This window comes from Ruditapes philippinarum, unplaced genomic scaffold, assembly GCF_026571515.1.
Source record: "Ruditapes philippinarum isolate M1 unplaced genomic scaffold, ASM2657151v2 ctg706_1_1_1_1, whole genome shotgun sequence".
NCBI classification, from domain to species: Eukaryota; Metazoa; Mollusca; class Bivalvia; order Venerida; family Veneridae; genus Ruditapes; species Ruditapes philippinarum.
Window position 1 is genome coordinate 139,372 of NW_026854344.1, and position 25,162 is coordinate 164,533.

The following is a 25,162-nucleotide window of genomic DNA, read 5'->3' on the forward strand; positions in this document are numbered from 1 at the left end:
CACCTGTTAAAAAAGGCAAGCTAAGTATAAGGCAGCAGCAGTAAAAGCAAACTATTTTACTCCTCTACAACACTAATATTTCACCAATTTTTAAAACGTAAAGGGAGCATGTGTTCTGTGGTGGATTAGACATTTTTATACAGGAGTTTGGAATGATGTTCATTTTTCTTAAAAAGTTCCGGGGGGGGGGGTTGAGCAGTCAGTATTTTACAGAAAAAGCATCGCGTTTTCTAAAGCGCCATTGTGTGGGGGTCACTACGCAATGGAACCACTTTTGTACACCGTACGATATGAGAATAAGAATAAGGAAAGGTTTTTAAGTGAAATTTTTTTTTTACTTAGCCAAATAAGAAACACCATTAAATGAAATATTTTTGACTTATTAACAATATAATTAAATTTTCCAATTATCTTTATCCTGCTGTCTATTAATAATCTTTCTTCCTGGTTGTTTCCTCGCTCTCTGTGCTGTGGTGTTATTATTCAAACTTTCTGTTTCCATCTTTCTAGGCTGAATACACTCTTCTGTGTTCTTTATTTCATTTTCTATTTTATCTTTTCTTAGGTTAGGGATCTTTCTGACATACTTTCTCTGATTCCTACTGTCATGCAGACTTTTATTCAAGAGGTCTTTGTCGAAAGGTGCTACAGAAAAGGTGCGTTTCTGATTAAGCATTTTTTGTTGATTTAAAGGAAGTAAAGACTCGGCGGCTTGGTTTCTTCTTTCCATTTGTTCTGGATTACATGAAATGTTGTCTTGTTGGCTTCCAGGTATAGTCGTTTTGACAAAATCTCTTGCGGATTTCTTTGCTGATTTGTTACAGATTTGTTTAAACTTGTCTGGGGTATCAGATTCATTGCCTTCTGTTTTGTTACGCAGTTTTTGGTTTACCGATGTCACGGACAACTTTGAATTAGATGATTGGGTCGTTTGCGAAATATTTCTTTCTCTCGTGGCGCTATTTTCACGGTTAATGTTTGCTGAATATTTTTTTCTGCGTTCGCCGTTTGTTTCCGTTTGTGATTTCTCCTGTGATTTCTTTACAGCAAGTTTCCTTATATTTCTGGTTTTTGACATGCGAAATTCTTCGTCTGCAAGGCCTTTGTCTGAACTGTCGACTTTAAATACATCAGGGAGACTTGAGGGTCGACTAGACGTTGTTGATTCTATTGCTTGTACTGCAAACTTCTGCTGTCTATGCTCTGGTAAATGTGTTCGTTCCATGTCGTCCATATTGGAAATTATCAAATCCTCCCATTGGAATCCTTCTAGATCGCCTTTCATTCCTGACACATGCTTGTGTAATTTATGAACAATCTTGTTGGCTTTTCTGTGCTCTATCAAAGCTTCGTCAAGTTGCGTTTTGAGACCGTCAGTCAGGTCTTGCACCCGCGAGAACACGTTGTCAAATGAACACCTCACCTTCTTCAAAATTTTAATCCGTTTCATTTTTTCGATATTTTCCCTCATTAGGACGAAGTTTATATCGTTTAATTCGTCCGCTGCAGTTAGCATATTCTTAGAATCATCGGCAAAAGATGTGTGAGGGTAATCGTGTTGCCTCTGTTTCTGCTCTTGACCATGAGAGCGGCGACTATCCGCGTTGTGCTCGTCACTTTTAATAAAATATAATATAAAACATTAATTCTTTTATACTTAAAAATATTAAAGACATTAAAGAAAATACAATGACTGCGTTTTTGTATTTTCTGATCGTAAGATCAGTAAATACATAGCTAACATCCACGGTCTAACACAAAATTTCCTCACAGTCCTAACAACGCAAAGTAGTTCTCACTCAAAACTGCTTAAAAAACAGCAATTTAAAAGAAAGAATAATTTTTAATGTAGGCATTTAACGAATTACAGTGCATTAAAAGTTTAGATTAGTCAATAGAAATATGAGGTTACAATCACAAATTTCGCGGATGAATATCTTTTTTACCCAATGAAAAATGTTCGGCTATTTCCGTAAAGCTTCGGATTATCATGAATATCACTTTAATCAATGAAAATGCTATTTTTAGCTATGTCGATTGCCGAATACTCCAGAGCGTAGTACACAAATAAATCTGACTGTCGAGTAGTGGAATATATACATGTCGGACTGTTTTGGCGAGAAGATTTTCGCTAAATTATTTTCATCAGTGTTAAACAACAGGTTTATCGTGAACAAAATACCTCGAAATTAATAAGGATTGCAAACACGAAATGGAAATTCTCAATTTAGAATTACATAATGTATTCGTTTTTATTCAAGGTACATATGATTATTTCGCCGTGGTGCAGAGGTAAGCGGTCTCGTTGAGGGTGTGAGAGGCCTATGGTTCAAATCCTAGTCGAGGCAATTTTTTTTCATGCAAAATTCCATATGTATCAATCTCAAACTGTTATAGAAGAAAATCAAAACGCTGTCGCTGCGTAAGATGAATTATAGTATATAAAAATAAACTTATACAGGAAAGTACATACAGATAGTAAGTATGATCACGGATTTATATTACATTATATTGTAATATAAATCCGTGGTATGATTTAGATTGCAAAGATCAGAAAATACCATAGAGCTGCAGCCCTTTGATTTTTCTATAAAACCATTGTGTAATGACTTTATACTGCATGAAATTTAGTAAAAAATATTATACAGAAATTTTAGGGATTTCGGTATCATCTCAGATATCTACACCAAAGAGCCTGATCAGGCTGCACGAATGAATAAGCTTACTCACTGTTTAATTTTATCTGTATCTTTGCTATTATCAATAATAACGTAGTTTGACGGAAAGGGCCGAGGAGATGCGGTTGCAATGTAGAATATTCAAAATAGTCTACAAAACAACAACAACAACAACAATAAATGCATTACGCGTGTTTACGTATCTTAAATAATTGGTTTTATGAAATGAGTGTTATATATAGTATCAATAACTTGCCTTGTCTTAGCAGACAATCTCGTCTGCCTAGCATTGCTGTTTCGATTTTTGGTGCAGCAATCTTGGCTATATCGCCGTGTTGCCAAATCTCTCGACATCTGTTTATAGCTGAATATATCATAGAAATAGAATAAAAATTTAATTTTTAAAGAAAAGAAAAATTAAAGGCCCATTATGCATCAGAAATGCTTATATTTGTATTTCTCAAAAGCTTGTTTTTCTCTTTAATTTTGGTTTACTTTAACGGTATTGCCATCTTTTTCATCTGTTTGTTTTTGGCAATAAGTACAGTTATAGTGAATTAGAATTTTTGTATGGAAGTCAATATACTACTATGTTTACATTTTGCTACTTTTATGACAATTTTTTTTTTTCAATTTTCATCTACTTTCTTCAGATAACAAATATCTATCATTCTGGAAAACATCGTCGGATACCCACGGCCGAACCATTAACATTTATCAGCATGTTATGTAACATGTTTATCAATCGTGGGTATCCGACGATGTCTGGAAAACCATTATTTACACATTATACAATTCATACTTGCCCTTTCTAAAGACATAGAAATGTATTTGTTTCTGAGCCATAATGCCTTCAAAGGCACATTATGCTTTAGAAATTCGTATTTCTTTTCATTCTTGCGGAATGTCAAACATGTGTAATAATGGATTAAGAGCATGTTAGATGTTTATAACTGAGGAAAGTAGCGCTAAATGTGCAGTTATGTGTCGAAAAAAAGGTGCCAAAATGGACATAAATTAGTATTTTGATTTCCATACGAAATACTTATTCACTATATTATACAAATTGCCAACAGAGCAAACGAAGCAAAAGATATTTCATGTGTATGGCAAATGAGTATTGTTGGAAAGTGTAACAAGATACCAAAAATAAATAGTTTTTAAGAAATAAAAATGATAGCATAAATGAGGCATAATGGGTCTTTAAACACTTTAAACTGACATTCGACCATTTGGCAGTCAAACTACAGTATACCAGTAAAACATAATATTATTATCTCCTTATCCAGAAATAAAAATTATATGTACATCATTTTACAAATCTAAATACATTAACACATAAACATTGATAACATCTTAATTTCATAAATTAAATACCATCAAAATGGCAGAGTAAACAGTAAATATCAATTGTTAACATACATGTGATCTTTTTTACGGTAAACTGTTCTTATTTTAAAGGCAAATTGTGCCTCGGAAATCAATGCTATTTTTAATTCTTTAGAAAGGCCGAACATGTGTTATGATAGACTTTAGAGCATGTTAGACATAGACGTAGAACATAACGCGCAGTAATGTGTCGCACAGCAATGAAACAAAATACTAAATAACTATAATTTTACAAGCTGTCAAAGAGCAAAGAAGCAAAGAGAATGGTTAATCTAAATGACCAATGATTAACGTTTTGGAAACAGTTATTATATTCGGATTTTATTTTAATGAGAAAAAAAAGCATTTCGGAGACTAAGTGGGTCTTTAATACAACATTAACATTTACGGGAGATACTTTTTGATGAGTTAAAAGAATTACAATATAAACAATCAGACAATAGGATACAGTATACATGATATAACAATAAAGAAAACTGGAAACATTGTTAACGCGTCGGACTAGTAATCTATAATGCTCGCTAGCCGCATGGGTTCAAACACCGTCAGGGGCAAATCGTTGTTTCCTTGAGCAAGAAGCTTTACACTCATTGCTCAGTACTGATTAGTTCCAGGAACAGATTTAAAAGTGTATCTGTAAGCTTCTATTGTCCTACACAATCGAACTAAAATAAATTCTGTATAAACCAAACAGAACATTTGTGTAAGGAAAACCGGCGTTTGATATTAACTGAAACGTAATCATCCAACAATTCTTTTTCAAAAGTGTTATTGAAATATTATTAATTTAACTGACATTCCTTACTTTATCCGATTTGATCAATCTCTCATGCAAACTAAATGTTAGTGTATAATAATTAGTAAAAGAAAAATACCACTGTGGCGTTTAAGTTATATAAAGCGCCATGATACACATCAGCATGGGTTCCTTCCTGAATGAGTCTTCAATCCTGGTTGACAACGTCAATAATGTTATCACTAACGTCCAATATGACGTCAACAAACTACGTAAGAACAACACATGTAAATGACGTTGTTTGCGTCGACCTCAATTCAACGAAAAGAGTGATGTAGACTTAGTTAATTGTAAAAGTTTGTAACAAAATAAGCCATATATGCGCTAAACATCTTAAAAATAAATAAAACACGTCAGAAAACATATCACACAAGACCCCTTTTTTCATAAAACAAGTCAAACAAATAGAAAATATTTATATATCGTATAAGTCCACCGTTATATTATGATAAACAAAACATGCCTTAAAATATATCACATAAGATCAATACATGTGTATTTTCTAAAAATAAGCAAAACAAATAAAAACTATTTTGTTGAAGTCCATTGTTTTATTCATAGTAAGACATATATCTTATAAGACCACTATTTTCTTTAATAAGCAAAACAAAAAGAAAATATTTCATATAAGTCCATTTTGTTATTACAATAAACAAAAAAGTAAGAATACATATGATATAAGACCACTCCTCTTGAAGAAAGCATAACAAACAGAAAACATTTTAAATAGCGTTGATCAATGCTGTTTAGAAAAGGGAAGTAACTATTCGTATTATATGAATATTAGCCTAATGTAGTTATCTTTGATTTAAACATATTTTATTGCCAAAAATAAGACATATACATACATGTAGACAGTCAGTTAGAATACAATGACATGACATATTTGGCAAAAGGGTTGACCCACAAGTTCTCTCAACATTAGCAACGGGTCTTCCCTGATGCAATAAATTAGTATTAACCTATAGCTCTTCAGCGCTTCTTATGTAAAATTCTTCCAAGTATAATTTCCAATAACCGTAAATTATACCATACCCAGACTATGGTATAATTTTCAGTTTTGAAGATCGAAGGAGTAAGTGTTTCTGGGCGGAGCTATAGGTTAAAACAGATACACCATTGGTGCGTTAACGATTTCTGGGTTTGCGTAAATTATACCATAATCACGTGACCTTTCTTATGCCTTAACCTCACTCGTCGTCTCGTGAGGTTAAGGCATAAGAAAGGTCACGTGATTATGGTATAATTTACGCAAACCCAGAAATCGTCAACGCAGCAATGGTATATCTATTACATAGAAAGAGCACCGAAACACGAGGCTATCTGATTTGTACGAGGGGGCGTAGCCCCCGAGTATTTATCAGATTGCCGAGTGTTTTGGTGTTCTTTCTCTTTTGTATAATAGTCAAACATAAAAGCACGTTCCCTTTTGTCACAATATGAAACCCCGGCAAAAATGAACCAATGAACGAACATCTGAATATGACATTTCTGTCGCTTTCCCTTTCTCTGCCGTCACAATATGTAAACCCCGGCAAAAATGAGCCAATCAATGGGCATGCTCTGGAGTGCGGGTAACTAATACCCGCACTCCAGTTAACGCACTGTGCATGTATATGTATACGATTTAACCCTGACACATTTTCAACAGAAAGGTCTCCAAACTATGATACAACAATAACTTATTTTACAAGAATGACTATCAGTTAGATAGAAGTAACAAAACTCACACATATGGGGCCTATAGTACTTGGCTTTAAAAATGATTTAAGGTAAGAAAGAACAATAAAAATGATTGGGTGTACATGTTCTCTAGCTTGAATGGTATTTAACGATGTTAACTGATTTTTTTTATATATTTGCGTTACAATGAGTTATCTTTCTTCCATGATCCTGCTTTGCACGGTAACACGCTGTTTAAACATTGTAACTATTTAGAAAGAGCATACCGAATTACCTTCAAGTTTGCGAAATAGTTATTATTTTATATCTGCTAATTTTCTTGTTTGTACGAGCCATTTATCTTCCCTACGCAGTTTTCCTGTTAAATATGGAGCAACCGGGACCATAAAGAGTTATTTCGGTATGATATATTAGATAGATATCAGTCCTAAGAGATATGTCTGTGCTTAATATTACCAATTAAGACTTAAAAGTAAATACAACTATATTCAATACGCGAGTATTAACGTGCAATGCATTTTAAACTAGCAATTAGTAGCGGCCAGCCAATGGGAAAAAAATCCAATTATATTATCTCTACGAAGTATTGAAATTCACTAACTGGTTAACCATATAAACATTAAATTTCATTTTTCTTTTATACAAATTTTCAAATGAAAAACAGCAGGCGCCTTTTTAAATAGTCCTGTGCAAGCGTTTAGTAAACGAGATGTGATCAATTAAAGGGAGTTAACCGTGAAGGAATAACTTCCGTCTGCTACACACCTTCTTCACTGTGGAATTAGTGTTTGAAATGGAAACTCGTATTAATTAAAACTATGTAGATATAATGTGCATACAGAAAGGATTTAGATTATTTTTGAAATTATGATTTAAAATGTTTCATTTACAATATCCACGATTTCGTGGATTTTTCGCATGGGATGAATTAGGGTAAGTACTAATTAAGTAGCTTTAAAAGAGCGCGACACGTGACACTACAGCATGTACAGATTCAGGAGCTGGTCTCGAAATGCCTTAGTAGTAAATTAAAAAAATTTATGTATTAAATATTTTTTTCATTCAATAAAACTTAATAAATACGGTTTTCACAACAGTGGGAAATGGGTTCAAACTTCAACCAGTCCAATCTATTTCTGCTTAAGTATTTTCTGTTTTAGGTATTAATTACTTCACGGGGGTGTCATATACATGTATATCAAATATATCTTCGTATTGTCAGTATATGTTCTTATCGTCACTAATACTTCATACAGAAATAACAGTAACTCACTGTTAGGCACATTAAAATTTATAATAATGTACTGTAGTAGATCTAGACATATTTTTAAAATATCTTTTGTTAGAAATACAAAAAAAAATGTATAATTGTTTTTTCTTTCTTCAGATGCTTGTCCAGAGCTCTTGGGGTAAGTGTGGTAACTTTATTTATAGAAGTGTTTTATACTCTGTCATATCAGTCTTGAATATATACTACCCCACCCAGAGTACACCCTCTCCCCCCCCCCCATTTTCAGCTAAACCCCAAAACTATAAATAAATATCACTTTATACTTTGACATCCTTGCTTGTTTCATTATAACATTATGATTGTAAAGAATTTGCTCTTCTTTTGGAGGAGATATAGATATTTGCAAAGAGACTGTGTAACAATTATCAATGTTTTCAAATATCAAATTTGAGCATAGTAAAATAATAATAATGATAATAATAATAATAAATCTCTATATTAGGCTATAACAAATATATGCAGTATTAGATCACACATCCTCTTGTCCCTGTGTGTGCAAGTTGTTTGATTTAAATACATCAAGTTATTTTATATTAATATATTAAGCAGTTAACATAAATCATAAATGCATTTTTGTTCAATTCTAAATGTAGTATATGGTGAAAAGAAATGATTTTAGAATATAGGCAGATCATATTAACACATCAAAGGTTTAATTCACCAAATTGCTCAATGGATAAATAAACACTTTATAAATATAAACATTCATTTTATATGGTGTGTAAACTTTTCATAGATAAAAAACACCTGGGACATTGAACTTTTTATTAATGGAAAAAAGAACATAGATTTATAAAATTACTGATTAAATTAACAGGAAACTTAACTTTAACACTTGTTATCCAAAAATGTAGCTTAATCAACCAGTATATTTATATGTAGGCCAACTTTTAAGGAGGAGAAGATGGGGGGGGGGGGGTAAGGGAATGCACCCCTCCCCCAGAACTTATTTTCCCTAGATGGTCAAAGTGTGTTTTTTGTATACATTTAGTACAATGGATACATTCAAAGGATAATTAGAACTTAATGAAAAACAATTATTTTATTCTATCACTGTCTTAATAAATAGTTTAGGCTGATTAAGCCTACATGGCTTATATGGCATTCAAAAAGCTCCGAAAATGTTCATAGACTGTTTAATACAGACTGAAATACAAAAATGTATAAAGAATAAGGGATATACATGTAACAAACAAGAATAGGGACATTCCTTATTAAGTACATGTAGTTTTATAAAGTAACAGTTTGACCAAAAGAAAAATGATAACCAAGTTGATTATATTTATATGATTTATTTATATAAAAAATACTATGTTTTGCTTGAAAGAGTAAATTACGCATTATACATTGTATATTGTTTTACATTTTACAACTCGGGTATTATGATTTTTCTAACCTTTCCTGGCCATAAAAAGTACTATTAATGATAAATGAAAGTGGTTAAACCACTTCCCATAAGTGTTTTTAAGCAATATCTTGAATTTTAATCAATTGAGCACTTGACCAACGCTATCTCTACAAGATATATTATGAATATTAATGAAAATTGTAGTGTCAACAAATTAATGTTTGCACTGTATTATAGGAATCAATAAGAATGAATTCAGATCAATAAGTCACGTACTTCACGTCATCTCAGACATTGTGAATTTGTATCAATGTTTTCCTATCATATAGATTAACCTGTCTACAAAATGATGTATGTTATCACTCACACTTTCATCTTTCTCATATATAGATACATGGAAAGAAAAAAATGAAATGGTCAAAATAATTTGTTTTGGACAATGAATTTAGTCATACAAAAATACCATACAACAGAATACAAGTTGTTCAATTTGTTAGGTTTTTAGGTCACACAAACGGTTTACAGCTTTACTGGTGAAGAAAGACCTCATGTGCACCTCCATGCATTATTTCAGGCACAAGTAGGGACTTTAAAGTAGAACTGCCTGTGTTCAGTTAGCTAGAGTCTGATTGCTTCCTTATTCTTAATTTAAAAGAATCCAAAGTCCCAAGCCAGATTCAAACCCATAATGGTGAGGGACTGTTGGTTCAGAGTTTAAAACTTTAACCACTCTACATATGAAATAACAATAATTTGCTCATGTAAAATAACGAAATTCTAATCACAACTTTAAGTAAGATGGTCTAATCCAGGGGTCTGATCCAGGAGATTGCCAGTACACTAACGGTCAACCTGATGCGCTTATTTCTGAATCTGTAACTGTAAAAGTTTGTTTGTGACCCGGGATTAGCTTGGAAAAACCTGAATTTTTTTTAATTCCGCAGTAAGTCTATTCAAGGTAGGACAAATGCAGCACATAAATTCAGCAGGTTTAAGGGCTAAAAGATAAATTTGATTAAAATTTCTGTCAAGTAACTTACAGAAGTACAGTATTAACTGCTTGCTGTTTTCACTTTTAAATTGACTTGAAGTAGAAAGGAAACTTCCCTCTTTCATGATAGATATCATCTGTAAAGTTCTACATTTATATCACACTAAATTAAAGATTTGTGAATTATTAATCTCATTGTATAAACATGGTTGCCTGGAAGAGTATTGAATACTGTAAAGTATTTGTTTGTAAAAATGGGAGTTTGATGATTTTTCAGCATTGATTTTATCTGATCATTGTACCACACTTTTACTACATGTATTGTACTATATTAAAAGAAGTAGTTTGTATTCAATTTTAGACCTTTGTTCACTGATTAAATGGAAAGCTTTTTGTGTACAATAGTGAAAAACTTGACTATTCAAATATAAACGTTAGGTTTTTATTTTCACTACCTTTTTTTATGCTGCAAGCATATCTTATATCATATAGATCTATTGTTTCTGAATAACAAGCATTGTATTGATTGTGTGTATTAATATAAGTGAAATTATTTGTTTAGTAAGCATAATTGTTTTTAATACATTTGTTTTTTTGTAAATGTTTAATTTATTGTGACTCTCTCAAAGAAATATTATAATAAAAGAACCTTTTTTTTTAAGGGACTCAGGCTCCAGGATTTTTTGGCCGGATGGGGTCACAAAATTTTGACAAGGGTTATTGCATATTCCAGAGAGGTTTTGTCATATTACAAGTTTTCCAGAGGTAGAGGGGAAGGGGGAACAGTTAATATTGAGACCTTGATAATATGTTTAATGCAAATTCTTCAAGCAGGGGTCATGACCCCCTTACACCACCCTACAGAAGACATTTAAATATTCAATAAGCATTACTCTAATTTTGCAGGGTTCCATAGAATAAATTTGATTTCAAAGTTGATTATGTACTATTTTGAATCAAATACAATATTATGTATCACCCTCTCTGTAAAATGATAATGTGTCAAAATAGAAAAATTGCATTGTGAGATTGTCGGACATTATTCAATCCCTCGTCTTGCTGGCTCATTCTTGAATCATGTATACTGCATTAAGGGGATTCAAACCTGCAACTCCTTGTATATGTGTCCGCTGCTCATACCATTAGATCAACTAGTATCATTCTAAGAATGAAATATCGAAAACTTTGTACTTCTTTTCAAAAAAGAAAATGTTTTGCATTATTATAATTCACCAAATTTGATGATTACTTTCAAAGAAAGCAGGCACTCTGAGCTTAATAAAGCTCATTTTTTTAATAGAAAGAGCATCATATGTGTAACTAAGGAATCACTGGTTCTATTGTTTAGCCTTCCTTGTAATGCTTTATCATTATGATACAACAAATAAATGCAGGAAGAAAATCTCTCTTTATTCCCATCTAAACAGTCTTTAAATTGGGAATCAAAAGATAATCTCACTTTACTAGAATGTAGCATAATCATTTTATGCCCCCACAATGTGGGAGCATATAGCGTTGCACTTGTCCGTCCGTCCGTCCGTCCATCAGTCCGTCCGTCCGTCCGTCCGTCCGTACGTCCCGAAATCTTGTGAACGCAACTCCTCTTAAACCGGATGGCAGATTTTGCTTAAACTTACAGGGATGAACAACCTTAATGTGTAGATGGTAGTAAAGGAAGGAATTTTCGCTGCGACCAAATTTAACAGAATTATGGCCCTTTGTTGATTTTTTCACGAGATACTATGTAGAAATTTTGTGAACGCAACTCCTCTTAAACCGGATGGCAGATTTTGCTTAAACTTACAGGGATGAACAACCTTCAGGTGTAGATGGTAGTAAAGGAAGGAATTTTCGCTGCGACCAAATTTTACAGAATTATGGCCCTTTGTTGATTTTTTCACTATATACTATGTAGAAATTTTGTGAATGCAACTCCTCTTAAACCGGATGGCAGATTTTGCTTAAACTTCCAGGGATGAACAACCTTAATGTGTAGATGGTAGTAAAGAAAGGAATTTTTGCTGCAACCAAATTTAACAGAATTATGGCCCTTTTTTGATTTTTTCATTATATACTATGTAGAAATTTTGTGAACGCAACTACACTTAAACCGGATGGCAGATTTTGCTTAAACTTCCAGGGATTAACAACCTTAATGTGTAGATGGTAGTAAAGGAAGGAATTTTTGCTGCGACCAAATTTAACAGAATTATGGCCCTTTGTTGATTTTTAGTTTTCAACTTGTGGCACATGTAGTCCAAAAAATATTTGACCTAGAGTCATAAGATTGACAGAACAGTGGCGTGTGGGGGCATCCGTGTCCTATGGACACATTTCTAGTTTTTAAAGCAGCATGCCTCCATATTCATGCTATTTTTCATAAAAAATTTTGAAAATGTATTTAAAAGTATAATATTGTGAAGTGATCAAAGAAAGTACTTTACACATTGCAAACGGCACTTACATTCCACGTAAATTACCATGAAGAGGCCAAAATTTGCAAAGATAGCCCTTTAAACTTATTTTTAGTCACAAAGTAGAAATATCTTGATTTATAATACTTCAAAACCAGTCATTCAATGTACACAACTTGTAAATTATTACTTGAATTTTGAATCATTTTACTTATATCAAAGTCTGTGTATATTTTTTTCAAGTTTGATTTTCATGAAATATTTTTGCTCATCTAGTAGCAACTGCGCCTTTAACCCTGTATATATGCTAAATGTCCTAATCCTTCATTTTCTTGACTGCCCATTATCAATATTAGAACCATGAAAGATTAAAATTCAAACTTACTTAACCAAATTTATAGAGCCTGCTTAGACTGCACAGGACCGGTTCTAGACCGGTGGCAAGAGCTAATCACTTTCGGTTCAAGAAGGTTAAGGGTTTTTCGGCAGTGATGTTCATTTGCGGATAGCCCATGGAGGAATTTGTCAGTTGTTCTGTTAGTGAATATAGCTGAATGGGGAAATACCTTACACATTTATAAAGCTTATATTTTTAAAGTCACTGAAATGTAATTCTTTAAAGGGCATTTAATCAGATTAAGAACAAATGTGAAACAATAGCTTTATGTATTAACCTTTCCACATGCAGTCATTTAATACAAGCAATGGTTGTATATGCCAAAATCATGTATTGTATTACATATCATTCATGGCTTATCAGCTAAAATCTTTTAATATATCTGATAGGATTGTTGTGATATTAAACGGTCATGACCTTGTTAAAAAAATCTATAATACTTGGTGATTATTCATTACTCCTTAGTAATATGATATGCAAAATAAGTATGATTTTTTTTGTTGGTTTTAAAGGGACTTAACTGAGGCCTAAAATCGTAAAAAAAATTTCATACAAAGATCAGCTGGGGCGCTTAAAACAGAAAGATACAAAAAAGATAATTAAGAAATATAAAAATGTACTCAGAAAGTTGAAAATTGTTATTTGTGCTATTCTTTGCTTGACTTGAGTGAAAAGTTTTTTCAACGTGTTAATATTTTGCATCACTTTTCCAATTCAAATAATTATTCTGAAAAAAAAAAACAAGTGAATAAACATAAAGTTTTGCATACAAGTTATTGGTCTAGACATAAATCAAATGGAACTTTAATCTTGAAAAATTATTTCCAGTCCTGTCATGTCAAAAAAAACTCAATTGTGTCCCTTTATGGCAGAACTAAAAGTGTGTTGTCTTATAATAAATATTAAGATTTCACACTCACAAAAAAGAGAAAAAAAAGGACTGATACTATGTCTGACCAGAGAAGTCACATATACATTTCCTCCTCACAGAAGTTAGACAAAAGTACTTTTTCAGGCTTTCGGCCACATACAGGTCCAGCTGGTTTCCTGGCTCTCAACTTGCTTCAATAGTGTGTACTTTCTTTTGATCATCAGTGATATTTCCTCAAATTAGAAATTGAAATCAAACATTGACTTTTTTGTTTGTTTTCCTTTAAATAAGTATATATTCATTCAAATTAAAAAAATGAAGAAAAAAACAAAACAAATATGTGTTTTAAGTTTGTTTATTCAAATACAAATTTGAAAATTATAGGTTTAGTTTACATTTCCCTTGGACTGTTGAATCAAGCTGTTTTAAATCAACTGGGTTGTTTGGTTATAATCCTAACTTAGAATAAATTCTTGCATAATAGATGTGCTTGCATGTATACATTAATGGGGAAGAATACATGCATTAACATATAAAAAAAATGTGAGCATGTGCAGTTGTTTTAATTTGAATATGTGTTACTCAGAGCGCCATGTAAAAAATAGCTTACTGTTATGCCTTTTGTGGCTGAGGAGTTGCCTTTACTGGTTGAGCCTTTACTGGTTGAGACATCAAAATTATCATCAAAGTTTAACCCTGTGTGATATGCACATAATAGGTGGCATGAAGAAAGGTGCATTATCCATCTATTAACTAAATAGGATTAAAAGGATTTCCCATAATGCATTGCCAAAAATGTTAACTTCCTGTTTGACTTGACCACATGTTTGGTAATACATGTTTATACTTTTTTATTTTATTATAATTTTCTTGAAACTTGGCAGGGATATATAAGATATAGGGAAATTCAAAGGCAAATCCAAAATGCCATCAAAATCTGTGGACTTTTGAGTAATGGCCTCTTGTTACTTAAATTATAAATAAAAGACATTTTTGAAGGAAAGTTTTGAGCCATATTTAAAACAATTTTTTGTTGATTGGACTGTAATACAACTCAGCATGATGCTTATCAAATACTATCAGAATCTAGTCATGAATGCTTGAGTTGTGGCCCTTTGTAACTTTGATTTGTACATTTTTGGTACTTACCTTAATATTAAAGTGCTAAATTTTGATAGATCGTGACATTTGGACAAGTCTGTTTAAGAAATTCATCAAGAGTGAGGGTAGAGGCTTTAAATAGATGACAACTACAACTCCTTATGATCTAAATTCTTTCATTTACATCTTGAACTTAAATATCGTCTTAATATGTTAAATGTAAGAATAATATCACAGAAGAATTTATATTAAAATCTAATCTTGGTTACAACTGTTCCTTCAGTATATACATAAATTATTCAAACCTCTCGTAGCTGAGTGTATGTAAAACTCTTAATTGTTTGTTTAGGATTTGAGGATTTAAGTTATAAATCTGTTTAGATTTTCGAAATAAATCTTCTAATCTCCTTTAAATAAATTTGCTAAAGGTTCAAATATTATTTAAACTGTTTAGTTCACAGAAGTTGTGATTCATTTATTTAGATAAACCATAAATCTACAAATATTAAACAGCTCAGGTCACCCTCCAATATTAATGTGGTAGAAAACTTGTTTTTATGTTTTAATATTCCCCTGCCATAAGCTTGCTGTAACAGCTTGGATGAGACCTTAGTAAGGCTGAAAGGCAGGGTTCAGATTTCATCCTACAGTGTGAAATGTGAGTGACTATCAAAAATTGTGAGAGATTTTCAATACCTGACTAGCAAATGTTTGTGAGTCCTTTGTTAAAATGGAAGAAGAAAGAACCAATCCTGTTATGCTACCCCTACATCAACAGGATGTTGTTACATTTTGATGAAGCCCCATACTAATTGTACATAATAAGTTCTATATATAGCCCTTCATACTTACATATATATAACAAGGTCTTTATATAGCATTTTATACTTACCTGTACATTATGAGGTCTATAGTACATAGCCCTTCATACTTACCTGTACATAAAGAAGTCTATATATAGCCCTTCATACTAACCTGTACATAATGAGGTCTATATATAGCTCTTCATACTAACCTGTACATAATGAGGTCTATATATAGCTCTTCATACTAACCTGTACATAATGAGGTCTATATATAGCTCTTCATACTAACCTGTACATAAAGAAGTCTATATAGAGCCCTTCATATTTACCTGTACATAATGAGGTCTATACATAGCCCTTCATATTTACCTGTACATAATGAGGTCTAAACATAGCCCTTCATACTTACCTGTACATAAAGAAGTCTATATATAGCCCTTCATACTAACCTGTACATAATGAGGTCTATATATAGCTCTTCATACTAACCTGTACATAAAGAAGTCTATATAGAGCCCTTCATACTAACCTGTACATAATGAGGTCTAAACATAGCCCTTCATACTTACCTGTACATAAAGAAGTCTATATATAGCCCTTCATACTAACCTGTACATAATGAGGTCTATATATAGCTCTTCATACTAACCTGTACATAATGAGGTCTATATATAGCTCTTCATATTAACCTGTACATAAAGAAGTCTATATAGAGCCCTTCATACTAACCTGTACATAATGAGGTCTATATATAGCTCTTCATACTAACCTGTACATAAAAAAGTCTATATAGAGCCCTTCAAACTAACCTGTACATAATGAGGTCTAAACATAGCCCTTCATACTTACCTGTACATAAAGAAGTCTATACATAGCCCTTCATACTTACCTGTACATAAAGAAGTCGCGTATCTATATATAGCCCTTCATACTAACCTGTACATAATGAGGTCTATATATAGCTCTTCATACTAACCTGTACATAAAGAAGTCTATATAGAGCCCTTCATACTTGCCTGTACATAAAGAAGTCTATAAAGAGCCCTTCATACTTACCTGTACATAATGAGGTCTATACATAGCCCTTCATACTTGCCTGTACATAAAGAAGTCTATAAAGAGCCCTTCATACATAATGAGGTCTATATATAGTCCTTTATACTTACCTGTATATAATGAGGTCTTTACATAGCCCCCATACTTACTTGTACATAATAAGGTGACTGGTCTATACATAGTCCCCATACTTACCTTTACATAATTAGGTCTATACATAGTCCCCATACTTACCTGTACATAATTAGGTCTATACATAGTCCCCATACTTACCTTTACATAATTAGGTCTATACATAGTCCCCATACTTACCTTTACATAATTAGGTCTGTACATAGTCCCCATACTTACCTTTACATAATGAGGTCTGTACATAGTCCCCATACTTACCTTTACATAATTAGGTCTGTACATAGTCCCCATACTTACCTTTACATAATTAGGTCTGTACATAGTCCCCATACTTACCTTTACATAATTAGGTCTGTACATAGTCCCCATACTTACCTGTACATAATGAGGTCTATACATAGTCCCCATACTTACCTGTACATAATGAGGTCTATACATAGTCCCCATACTTACCTGTACATAATGAGGTCTATACATAGTCCCCATACTTACCTGTACATAATTAGGTCTATACATAGTCCGGGTCCCCATACTTACCTGTACATAATTAGGTCTATACATAGTCCGGGTCCCCATACTTACTTGTTCATAATGAGGTTTATACATAGCCCCCATACTAACCTGTACATAATGAGGTCAATACAAAGCCCTTCATACTTGCCCGACATAAAGAAGTCTATATAGAGCCCTTCATACTAACCTGTACAGAATGAGGTCTTTACATAGCCCTTCTTTCTTACCTGTACATAACAAGGTCTTTATATAGCCCTTCATACTTACATGTAATAACAAGGTCTTTATATAGCCTTTCATACTTACCTGTACATAATGAGGTCTATATATAGCCCTTCATACTAACCTGTACATAATGAGCTCTATATATAGCCCTTCATACTTACCTGTACATAATGAGGTCTATACATAGCCCTTCATACTCACAGACACTTGGGGTGTGGAGCTCAAAACGCCTTTAAAATCCAAATAAAATGCATATTTGACAATCCCAGCACATGTACTGATCATATATATCAAAAAAACTTAATATAAGCCGTTTCGAAAAAAATTTCATATTTCAACGTCTATAATAATTATTATATATATTTTTTTCCACCAAATATCAAATCACCAGGCTTACATTCTAACATGATTCACTCTATTCCCCTATCAAACACACAAAAAAAGGAATGCTAACATGTGATATATGACATCAGATATGATGTCATTAAACCAAATGGTGTCAGGAAAATTACTTCTACGCTCAAACCAGTTAAACATACTTTTTATCAGTTTTCTTGAATATTCATTTTGGAACAGGTTTCTGGTATATTCATTTTGGAACATGTCTCAAAACTGGAATATGCTGATATTAATATAGAGTTTGTTATGTTGTGATTTGCTTCCCTATTGTTTTCTTAATTAATTCACTTATAAGGTTTGTCTCAATCCTATAATTAAAAAGTCTCTAAAAAAAAAAAAGATTAAAATTACTGAAAGGTATTATGAAAAGGACTCCACTGAGGTTTTGGACATACATGTATGTGTCAGAACTGAAAATATTATTTTCGTGATTTTTATACCATTTGATTTGTGTGAAAAATTTCAGATCGATCGTCCGCTCACTTTTACAGAATAAACATTTTACATTGTGCAAAATGACCTAAAAATAAAAAAGACTGTTTAATAATACCTTTTAACTATAATTGGGCTAAGTATCGCACTATATACAAATTTATTGGGCATAGTATCGCTCTTATATATTCATTTATTAATATAATTTTTCAATTAGTTCTGAGTATATTTCTTATAATAATTATCTTTTTCATATTTTTCATTTTTAAGCACCCCTGTTGATCTATGAAACGCTTTTTTGACCTCAGTGAAACCCCTTTAATTTGAAATTAATAAAAAGATATAATAAACCAGTTAGAACCATTATGAAAAAAATCAGTGTTGTTACAATTTTACTTTCTCAACAAATTTTGACAATTATTTCTTCATTATTAGGGTATAATTAGATTGAGCGGTCATATTTACTTTTTATTTCAATGTATTCAATCAATTTAAATGATTGAGACCGAGGTTTTAATGAATTAAAGTTGACACAATGAGCAGAATAAATTTACATTAGTAAATAGTTACATTAGAGTAGAGTAATGAATAAATAGATTGATCACTAGTCTTTTATGTATGGTTTATTAAATAATTTGTCAGTTTCAATTTATAACAAATTTCTTGTTAGCAAATACTTAAAGTGAGTGTATTTGATATTCTAGACTTGTGAAATAATGAAATATATTCTAAGACAGAAAGATCTTGTTCCAACAAACAAAAAACCGAGTTTGATTATGGTTATGGAACATACACAATGTCATATTTAAAATATATTAGCTACAGTAATACTGTTACTGGTATATGAATAACCAGATTGTCAATTTTGCCAAACCAAGTCTATCATTTTTAAACTAGTATGTTCTCTTGTCTGTGAACAAATAATACATGTCTAATAATATTAATTTTTAATTCCTGGTTGACTTGAAGTAATGGGTTAAAGCAGCATTTAATTATGTTGTTTATACATTTTGTATTTTATTCTGTCTGACTTATTTAATTTGTTAATACTTCTTTATCAGTTTCTGGTTAACATAATTATTCAAAGGGCAGTATATATTTATTTTTGTAAATACTTTAGTACTGTTTTTGATTGACATTTTCTAAAGATTGTACATACTTTGCTTTCTGGCAGGCTGTTTATTTTTTCTTTATACTCCAGTTTCTGGTTGACATTTTTAAGACTATATATTTTGTTAAGCTTCAAGTTTCTGGTTGACATTTTTAAGACTATATATTTTGTTAATACTATATATTTTGTTAATAGTTTAATACTCCAGTTTCTGTTTGACATTTTCAAGTCTACATGTATATTTATTTTGTCAAGGTTTTAGTTGCCCTTTGACTGCCTTAAAACTGCATAAATTTTCTTTATGTTTCAGTTTCCAGTTGACCTTTTCAAGAACAATCTAACAGATGAGATCAATACAGAAGAGAATGGACTTTCCTTACAGGTATCAGTCTTAACTTTATATCTTTCATGCAACTTTTGATACTAGAGCCTAATAACATATTCCATATACATTCAGATTTTACTTCAAATCAGAAGGACTGCAGCAATTAACAAATGAAAAATTCTTTCAGAAATTGGCGAAAATATATGTTTTTAAGAGAGATATATTGTAACACCTTTAAAGGAATTGAACTGCGATATTTATTTTTCATAGCCTCTGTTTATAATTGCTATTGAGTTCATTTTTCACATATCTAAGAAACATATTAATAACTTTAATTTTATAAATTTCATTGCATAACACCTTAGTCAATGCACACAAAAAAAATATCTTTAATTGTGCCCCCACTAAAGGGGGGGGGGGGGGCATTTAGATTTACCCTTGTCTGTCCGTCTGTTCCCTTTTTGTGTCGCACGTAGCTCAATAAGTAATTGACCTGGAGTCATGAAACCTTACAGGAATGTTGATCAGCATGTGAAGTTGTGCATCTGGGTATTTTCATGTGGATATATTTAGTACTTTTAGAGTTATTGCCCTTGACTTAGTAAAAATTTATAATTTTCAACTTGTGTCGCACGTAACTAAAAAAATATTTCACCTAGAGTCATGAAATCTTACTGGAATGTTGATCAGCATGTGTAGTTGTGCGCCTGGGTATTTTTGTGTGGATATATTTAGTATTTTTAGAGTAATTGCCCTTGAATTAGTAAAAATTTCCAATATTCAACTTGTGTCGTACGTAACTATAAAAGTATTTGACATTGAGTAATGAAACCTTACAAGAATGTTGCTCAGCATGTGTAGTTGTGCACCTGAGTATTTTCGTGTGGATATTTTTAGTATTTTTAGAGTTATTGCCCTTGACTTAGTAAAATTTCCAATTTTCAACTTGTGTCGCACGTAACTAAAAAAATATTTGACCTAAAGTCATGAAACCTTTCAAGAATATTGCTCAGCATGTTTAGTTGTGCACCTGGGTATTTTCCTGTGGATATTTTTAGTATATTTAGAGTTATTGCCCTTGACTTAGTAAAAATTTCCCATTTTCATCTTGTGTCGCACGTAACTCAAAAAAATATTTGACCTAGAGTCATGAAACCTTAGTAATACGGGAATGTTGATCAGCATGTGTAGTTGTGCATCTGAGTATTTTTGTGTGGATATATTTAGTATCTTTAGAGTTATTGCCCTTGAATTAGTAAAAATTTCCAATTTTCAACTTGTGTTGTACTGACTAAAAAAGTATTTGACCTAGAGTCATGAAACCTTACAGGAATGTTGCTCAGCATGTGTAGTTGTGCACCTGGGTATTTTCGTGTAGATTAAGAGTTATTGCCCTTGACAATTTTTACAATATTTAACTTGTGTTGCCATAACTCAAAAAGTTTAAGACCTGTAGGCCTGAAAGTTTACAAGAATGTTGGTCAGCATGTGTACTTATGCACCTTGGGGTTTTCTTATGGATTTATTTAGTATTTGTAGTATTTGCCCTTTTACTTAATAAATGACTTTTAGTTTTCAACTTGGGCACATGTAGCCAAAAAAAAAATTGACCTAGAGACATAAGATTGACAAATCAGTGGAATGTGGGGGCACCCATGTCCTATGGACACATTTCTAGTTTTTAATGCAAACTTATTATTTTAGATATGTGATAAATAGAATATTATATTTGTGTAGATTCAAGACTAAATTTATTTATTGAACTCATTGAATAAAACATTATTATGCTTGTTCGTATAATATGGTTTTATTCAATTCATTCAATGAAATGTAGTTTTGAACCATTACTTATTCAATATCCTCTACATATAAATTTCAATGCATTCAATAAATTTAGTATTGAACCTACACTCATTCAGTATTCTTTATATATTGCATTAATTATTTCCTATCAATTTACAGGAGACAATTAAAGTACTGGACTATAAGCTGTTATATAAAGCCCTACATCTAACACAGAATCTTCATACAGCTGACTGGAACAGTTGTGTCTTCCGTAGATGTGTCGGCTTCCTGGATTTCAAGGCTCTCAAGTAAGACAAATGTCAGTGTGTGTGTGAATTTGAAATTATTTATATTCGTCACTGGTTGGCCAAAGGACGAGTCCTCCAGAAGAATATTAGTCATTTTAGATTTTGGAGGATAGTGCAAAGTACAGATACAGAAAGATGCCCAAATTCCAGAAGTTTTACTCTGCATGCCAAGTGTTTAAGCACTCATACAAGGAAATTCAATGTAAAGTTTCATCCAAAAGACTGATGAGAATATTAGTTGGCCTGACCAGGAATCAAACCCACAATGTCGAGATTACAAATCTTGTGCTCTAACTGATTGAGCTATATGTGCAACATTGTCATCAACACACTTAAAGGCCCATGAAGTCCTCGAATTGCTATAATTTCTATTTCTCAAAAACTTTTTATTTTTAGTTTCTTTAACATTTTCCAAAAAGTTGCTTGTTGGTAATCATAGATGAACTATCTTTAGCTTCATTTGATATTTGGCAATTGGATTGAATACATGTATACCCAGCAAACACAAGACGTCCTACTGACGTCAGATTTAAGTCAGGTTCTGACGTTGGAAAAACAGTCGGATTTGAAAGTTTTTTTGACGTAATAATCTGACGTCAGATAGACGTCAGGATCTAACCATTATCTAACTATTTCTGACCAAAATCTAACCATTTTCCGACCAAAATCTGACCGTTATCTAACCAGTTTCTGACCATTTTCCGACCTCAATCTGACCATTTTCCGACCTAAATCTAACCAGTTTCTGATCAATTTCCGACCTCAATCTGACCATTTTCCGACCTAAATCTTAACCTTTTTCTGCCCTAAACTTGACCATTTTCTGACCTTAATCTGATCATTTCCCTAATCCTCCTTGTTTACAATGTTATAAATATTTTCTGGCCAATCCTGATTTGATCAAATGTAATGTAACTCATTCTTTTAAGTAACTCTCAATCCAATGAAATGTATAACAAAAAGCAAAAATATGTTTTTATGGTTTATTTTATTTAAGATAAAAGTTGCAATTTAAAGCTGATACATACAGTTTTAGTTAATTCTGCAAGGCTAAATACTTTTCATAAACTAAACCAAATAAAACATAAAATAAGTTAATAACAATACAAAAAGTATTTCAAAAACAATGGCATAAATAAAACTAAGAAATCAATATTAATGAACAAAACAATGTATGTATATTTCTATCAAAGTTTGCCTTATCAAACAAAATAATGAAAATATTATAATGTTAAGAAAAGTTAAAAGATTCGGATAATAACGTTTCAAGCAATTAATGACAGATATTCAGTATTTGAACTATATTTCTACAGCATTACTAAAACATTTAGTAGTATTTTTCATATTTTGACCTCCTTTTGATAATTGTCACTAACGTATAAATTATTTCCTTTTAGTTACTTCACAAAGTTATACACAAATGTACTTTTAAATATCCACGAGAATTAGCACGAATTTAGAGGTGTGATGCCTTTAATATGACCTTCTCTCACCAGCCCTCGTCTGTCCGGAGTATGTAACATGTTAATGTCCAATAACGTTTGTGATATCATTTTCACTGAAAAAAAAAGAAATTTATGAAAATTGGAAAAATTACAAGCAAAAATTTTTTCATGGTTATCTGCCCTTATGAAATTTTGAAAGTTATCTTAAATTAATGAACAACTTTGCTAGCTTTTCAGAAGTGAGCTTTAACAAAAATTAAAAGTATTTTAAATTAAAAAAAATACACAAAAATGCATTAAGATTTAGAATAACAGCTAAGGAAATGGTAATGATGATAATCATAAATACTGAAAATTAAAAAAAAACGCTTTAAAACTCTAGTTTAGTATGGATTATAGTATGTAATAGAATTTACAAAATCTTACCTTCCCATGATTCATGTTTCTTTTTACATTATCACGTATTTCTGCCCCTCCGACCTTTGAGAGCATGTCAAACGCTTGAACTACCTGAAAAGAAAATTATATTCTAACTTATGAAATAATGAATAACTTATATTCTACTTTTGAAATAGAACAGTTACGCAAGTCTTAAATTTTTCATAGTTTCAAATTAAAGAGTGTTTAGAAATTGTTGATAATAAATGTATGTTTATGTACTACGTTTTGTTAAAAAGTTTATGTTGTTTTGAACACATTTTTCCTACTTATGATTATATGAAGCCTCGTTCTATATTACATAATCAATCAATTCGCTCTTTCATTTATTTCCCGTTCATTTATTAGAATGATATTAAAATCTGGTGTAAAACACATTAAGGTAAGATTTATTCTGATCAAAAATTGGACCGTTTGGGAAAATGCCGAAATGTCTGAAACCAAAACGTCTTGGGGTTATTTAGGACTGAAACGTCTTGGTCCGAAATGCTCGAAATCGTATCAATTCATTCTTAATTCTCAGATTTTAAGTGACAAAAACATCATAGTTTAACAAGAATATGAAAACTAAGCATTCTCTTTGGTTATACTGAAAGGCACATTATAAACTCTTCACGAGCAGAGTTAAAACATGCAAAATTTGAAATGATTTATTATCAAACATTATCGCGAATTTGTGTGACATTTTGCTTCAACTGTTCAAATAATGATACTTAAATCTAAGAATGCATGCAATTATTTTTCAAATACAAAGTAGAAATAAATTTACATAAATTGAACTGACCTTTTTGTTCAAGAAAATCTGGAATATTCACTTTATCAATGCATCCCGATTTCTGACATACGAAACGCCTACGAATTTGAATTTTCCATCCACGTGGCTGTAGATTCTAATTATAATAATGTTTTCTTTCCCTTTCCTGTCACATTGATTAAATATTGAAGAACTATTAAAAACTCGTGATTTTGATACATATAATGTACCACAAAAGATAATACTGTAACGTTAAATGATTGGAACTCGTTAACAGATCTGTGGCTATAAATAGATTCAATAACAATAACACATGTAATTAACCTATATACAGCGCCACCTATATGTTTTATTAGGTTGCAGCGCCGCGCACGTGGTCTTCGAAAGGCACTTGTATATATATATATATATACACTTAATTTGTAAGCCAAATAACATTTAAAAAAAAGTTTAAATGATTACAACAGCGACATA

The 25,162-nt window shown here is 31.7% G+C and overlaps 2 protein-coding genes and 1 long non-coding RNA gene across 7 annotated transcripts in view; 1 reads left to right on the plus strand and 2 right to left on the minus strand.

Moving 5' to 3' along the window:
• Positions 1 to 320: 320 nt before the first annotated feature.
• Positions 321 to 7,166, minus strand: LOC132739881 (uncharacterized). Of its 3 annotated transcripts, XM_060727698.1 has the most exons (4): positions 7,148 to 7,166; positions 4,943 to 5,071; positions 2,935 to 3,042; positions 321 to 1,616 (listed from the first exon to the last, which is right to left on the minus strand). In XM_060727698.1, exons 3-4 carry the CDS (start codon positions 3,030 to 3,032, stop codon positions 395 to 397), a joined length of 1,320 nt encoding a protein of 439 aa, XP_060583681.1. In that variant the 5' UTR covers positions 3,033 to 3,042; positions 4,943 to 5,071; positions 7,148 to 7,166; the 3' UTR covers positions 321 to 394. The 3 variants fall into 3 exon arrangements, with proteins under 3 accessions (XP_060583681.1, XP_060583683.1, XP_060583684.1); XM_060727700.1 differs by lacking the exon at positions 7,148 to 7,166 and having other exon boundaries at positions 4,943 to 5,090; XM_060727701.1 differs by lacking the exon at positions 7,148 to 7,166 and having other exon boundaries at positions 4,873 to 5,049.
• Positions 7,167 to 7,285: 119 nt separating this feature from the next.
• Positions 7,286 to 25,162, plus strand: part of LOC132739879 (uncharacterized) — a 49,001-nt gene continuing 31,124 nt past the window's right edge. For all 3 annotated transcript variants that reach the window (XM_060727694.1, XM_060727695.1, XM_060727696.1), the window contains exons 1-4: positions 7,286 to 7,479; positions 7,934 to 7,955; positions 19,944 to 20,015; positions 21,921 to 22,051. In XM_060727694.1, the coding sequence (XP_060583677.1) occupies positions 7,424 to 7,479; positions 7,934 to 7,955; positions 19,944 to 20,015; positions 21,921 to 22,051 (281 nt within the window). In that variant the 5' untranslated portion in view covers positions 7,286 to 7,423. The remainder of the gene's footprint in view (positions 7,480 to 7,933; positions 7,956 to 19,943; positions 20,016 to 21,920; positions 22,052 to 25,162) is intronic.
• Positions 23,254 to 25,094, minus strand: LOC132739870 (uncharacterized). Its single transcript, XR_009627065.1, has 3 exons — positions 24,719 to 25,094; positions 23,923 to 24,006; positions 23,254 to 23,609 (listed from the first exon to the last, which is right to left on the minus strand). It is a non-coding gene; the product is annotated as an uncharacterized LOC132739870 (long non-coding RNA).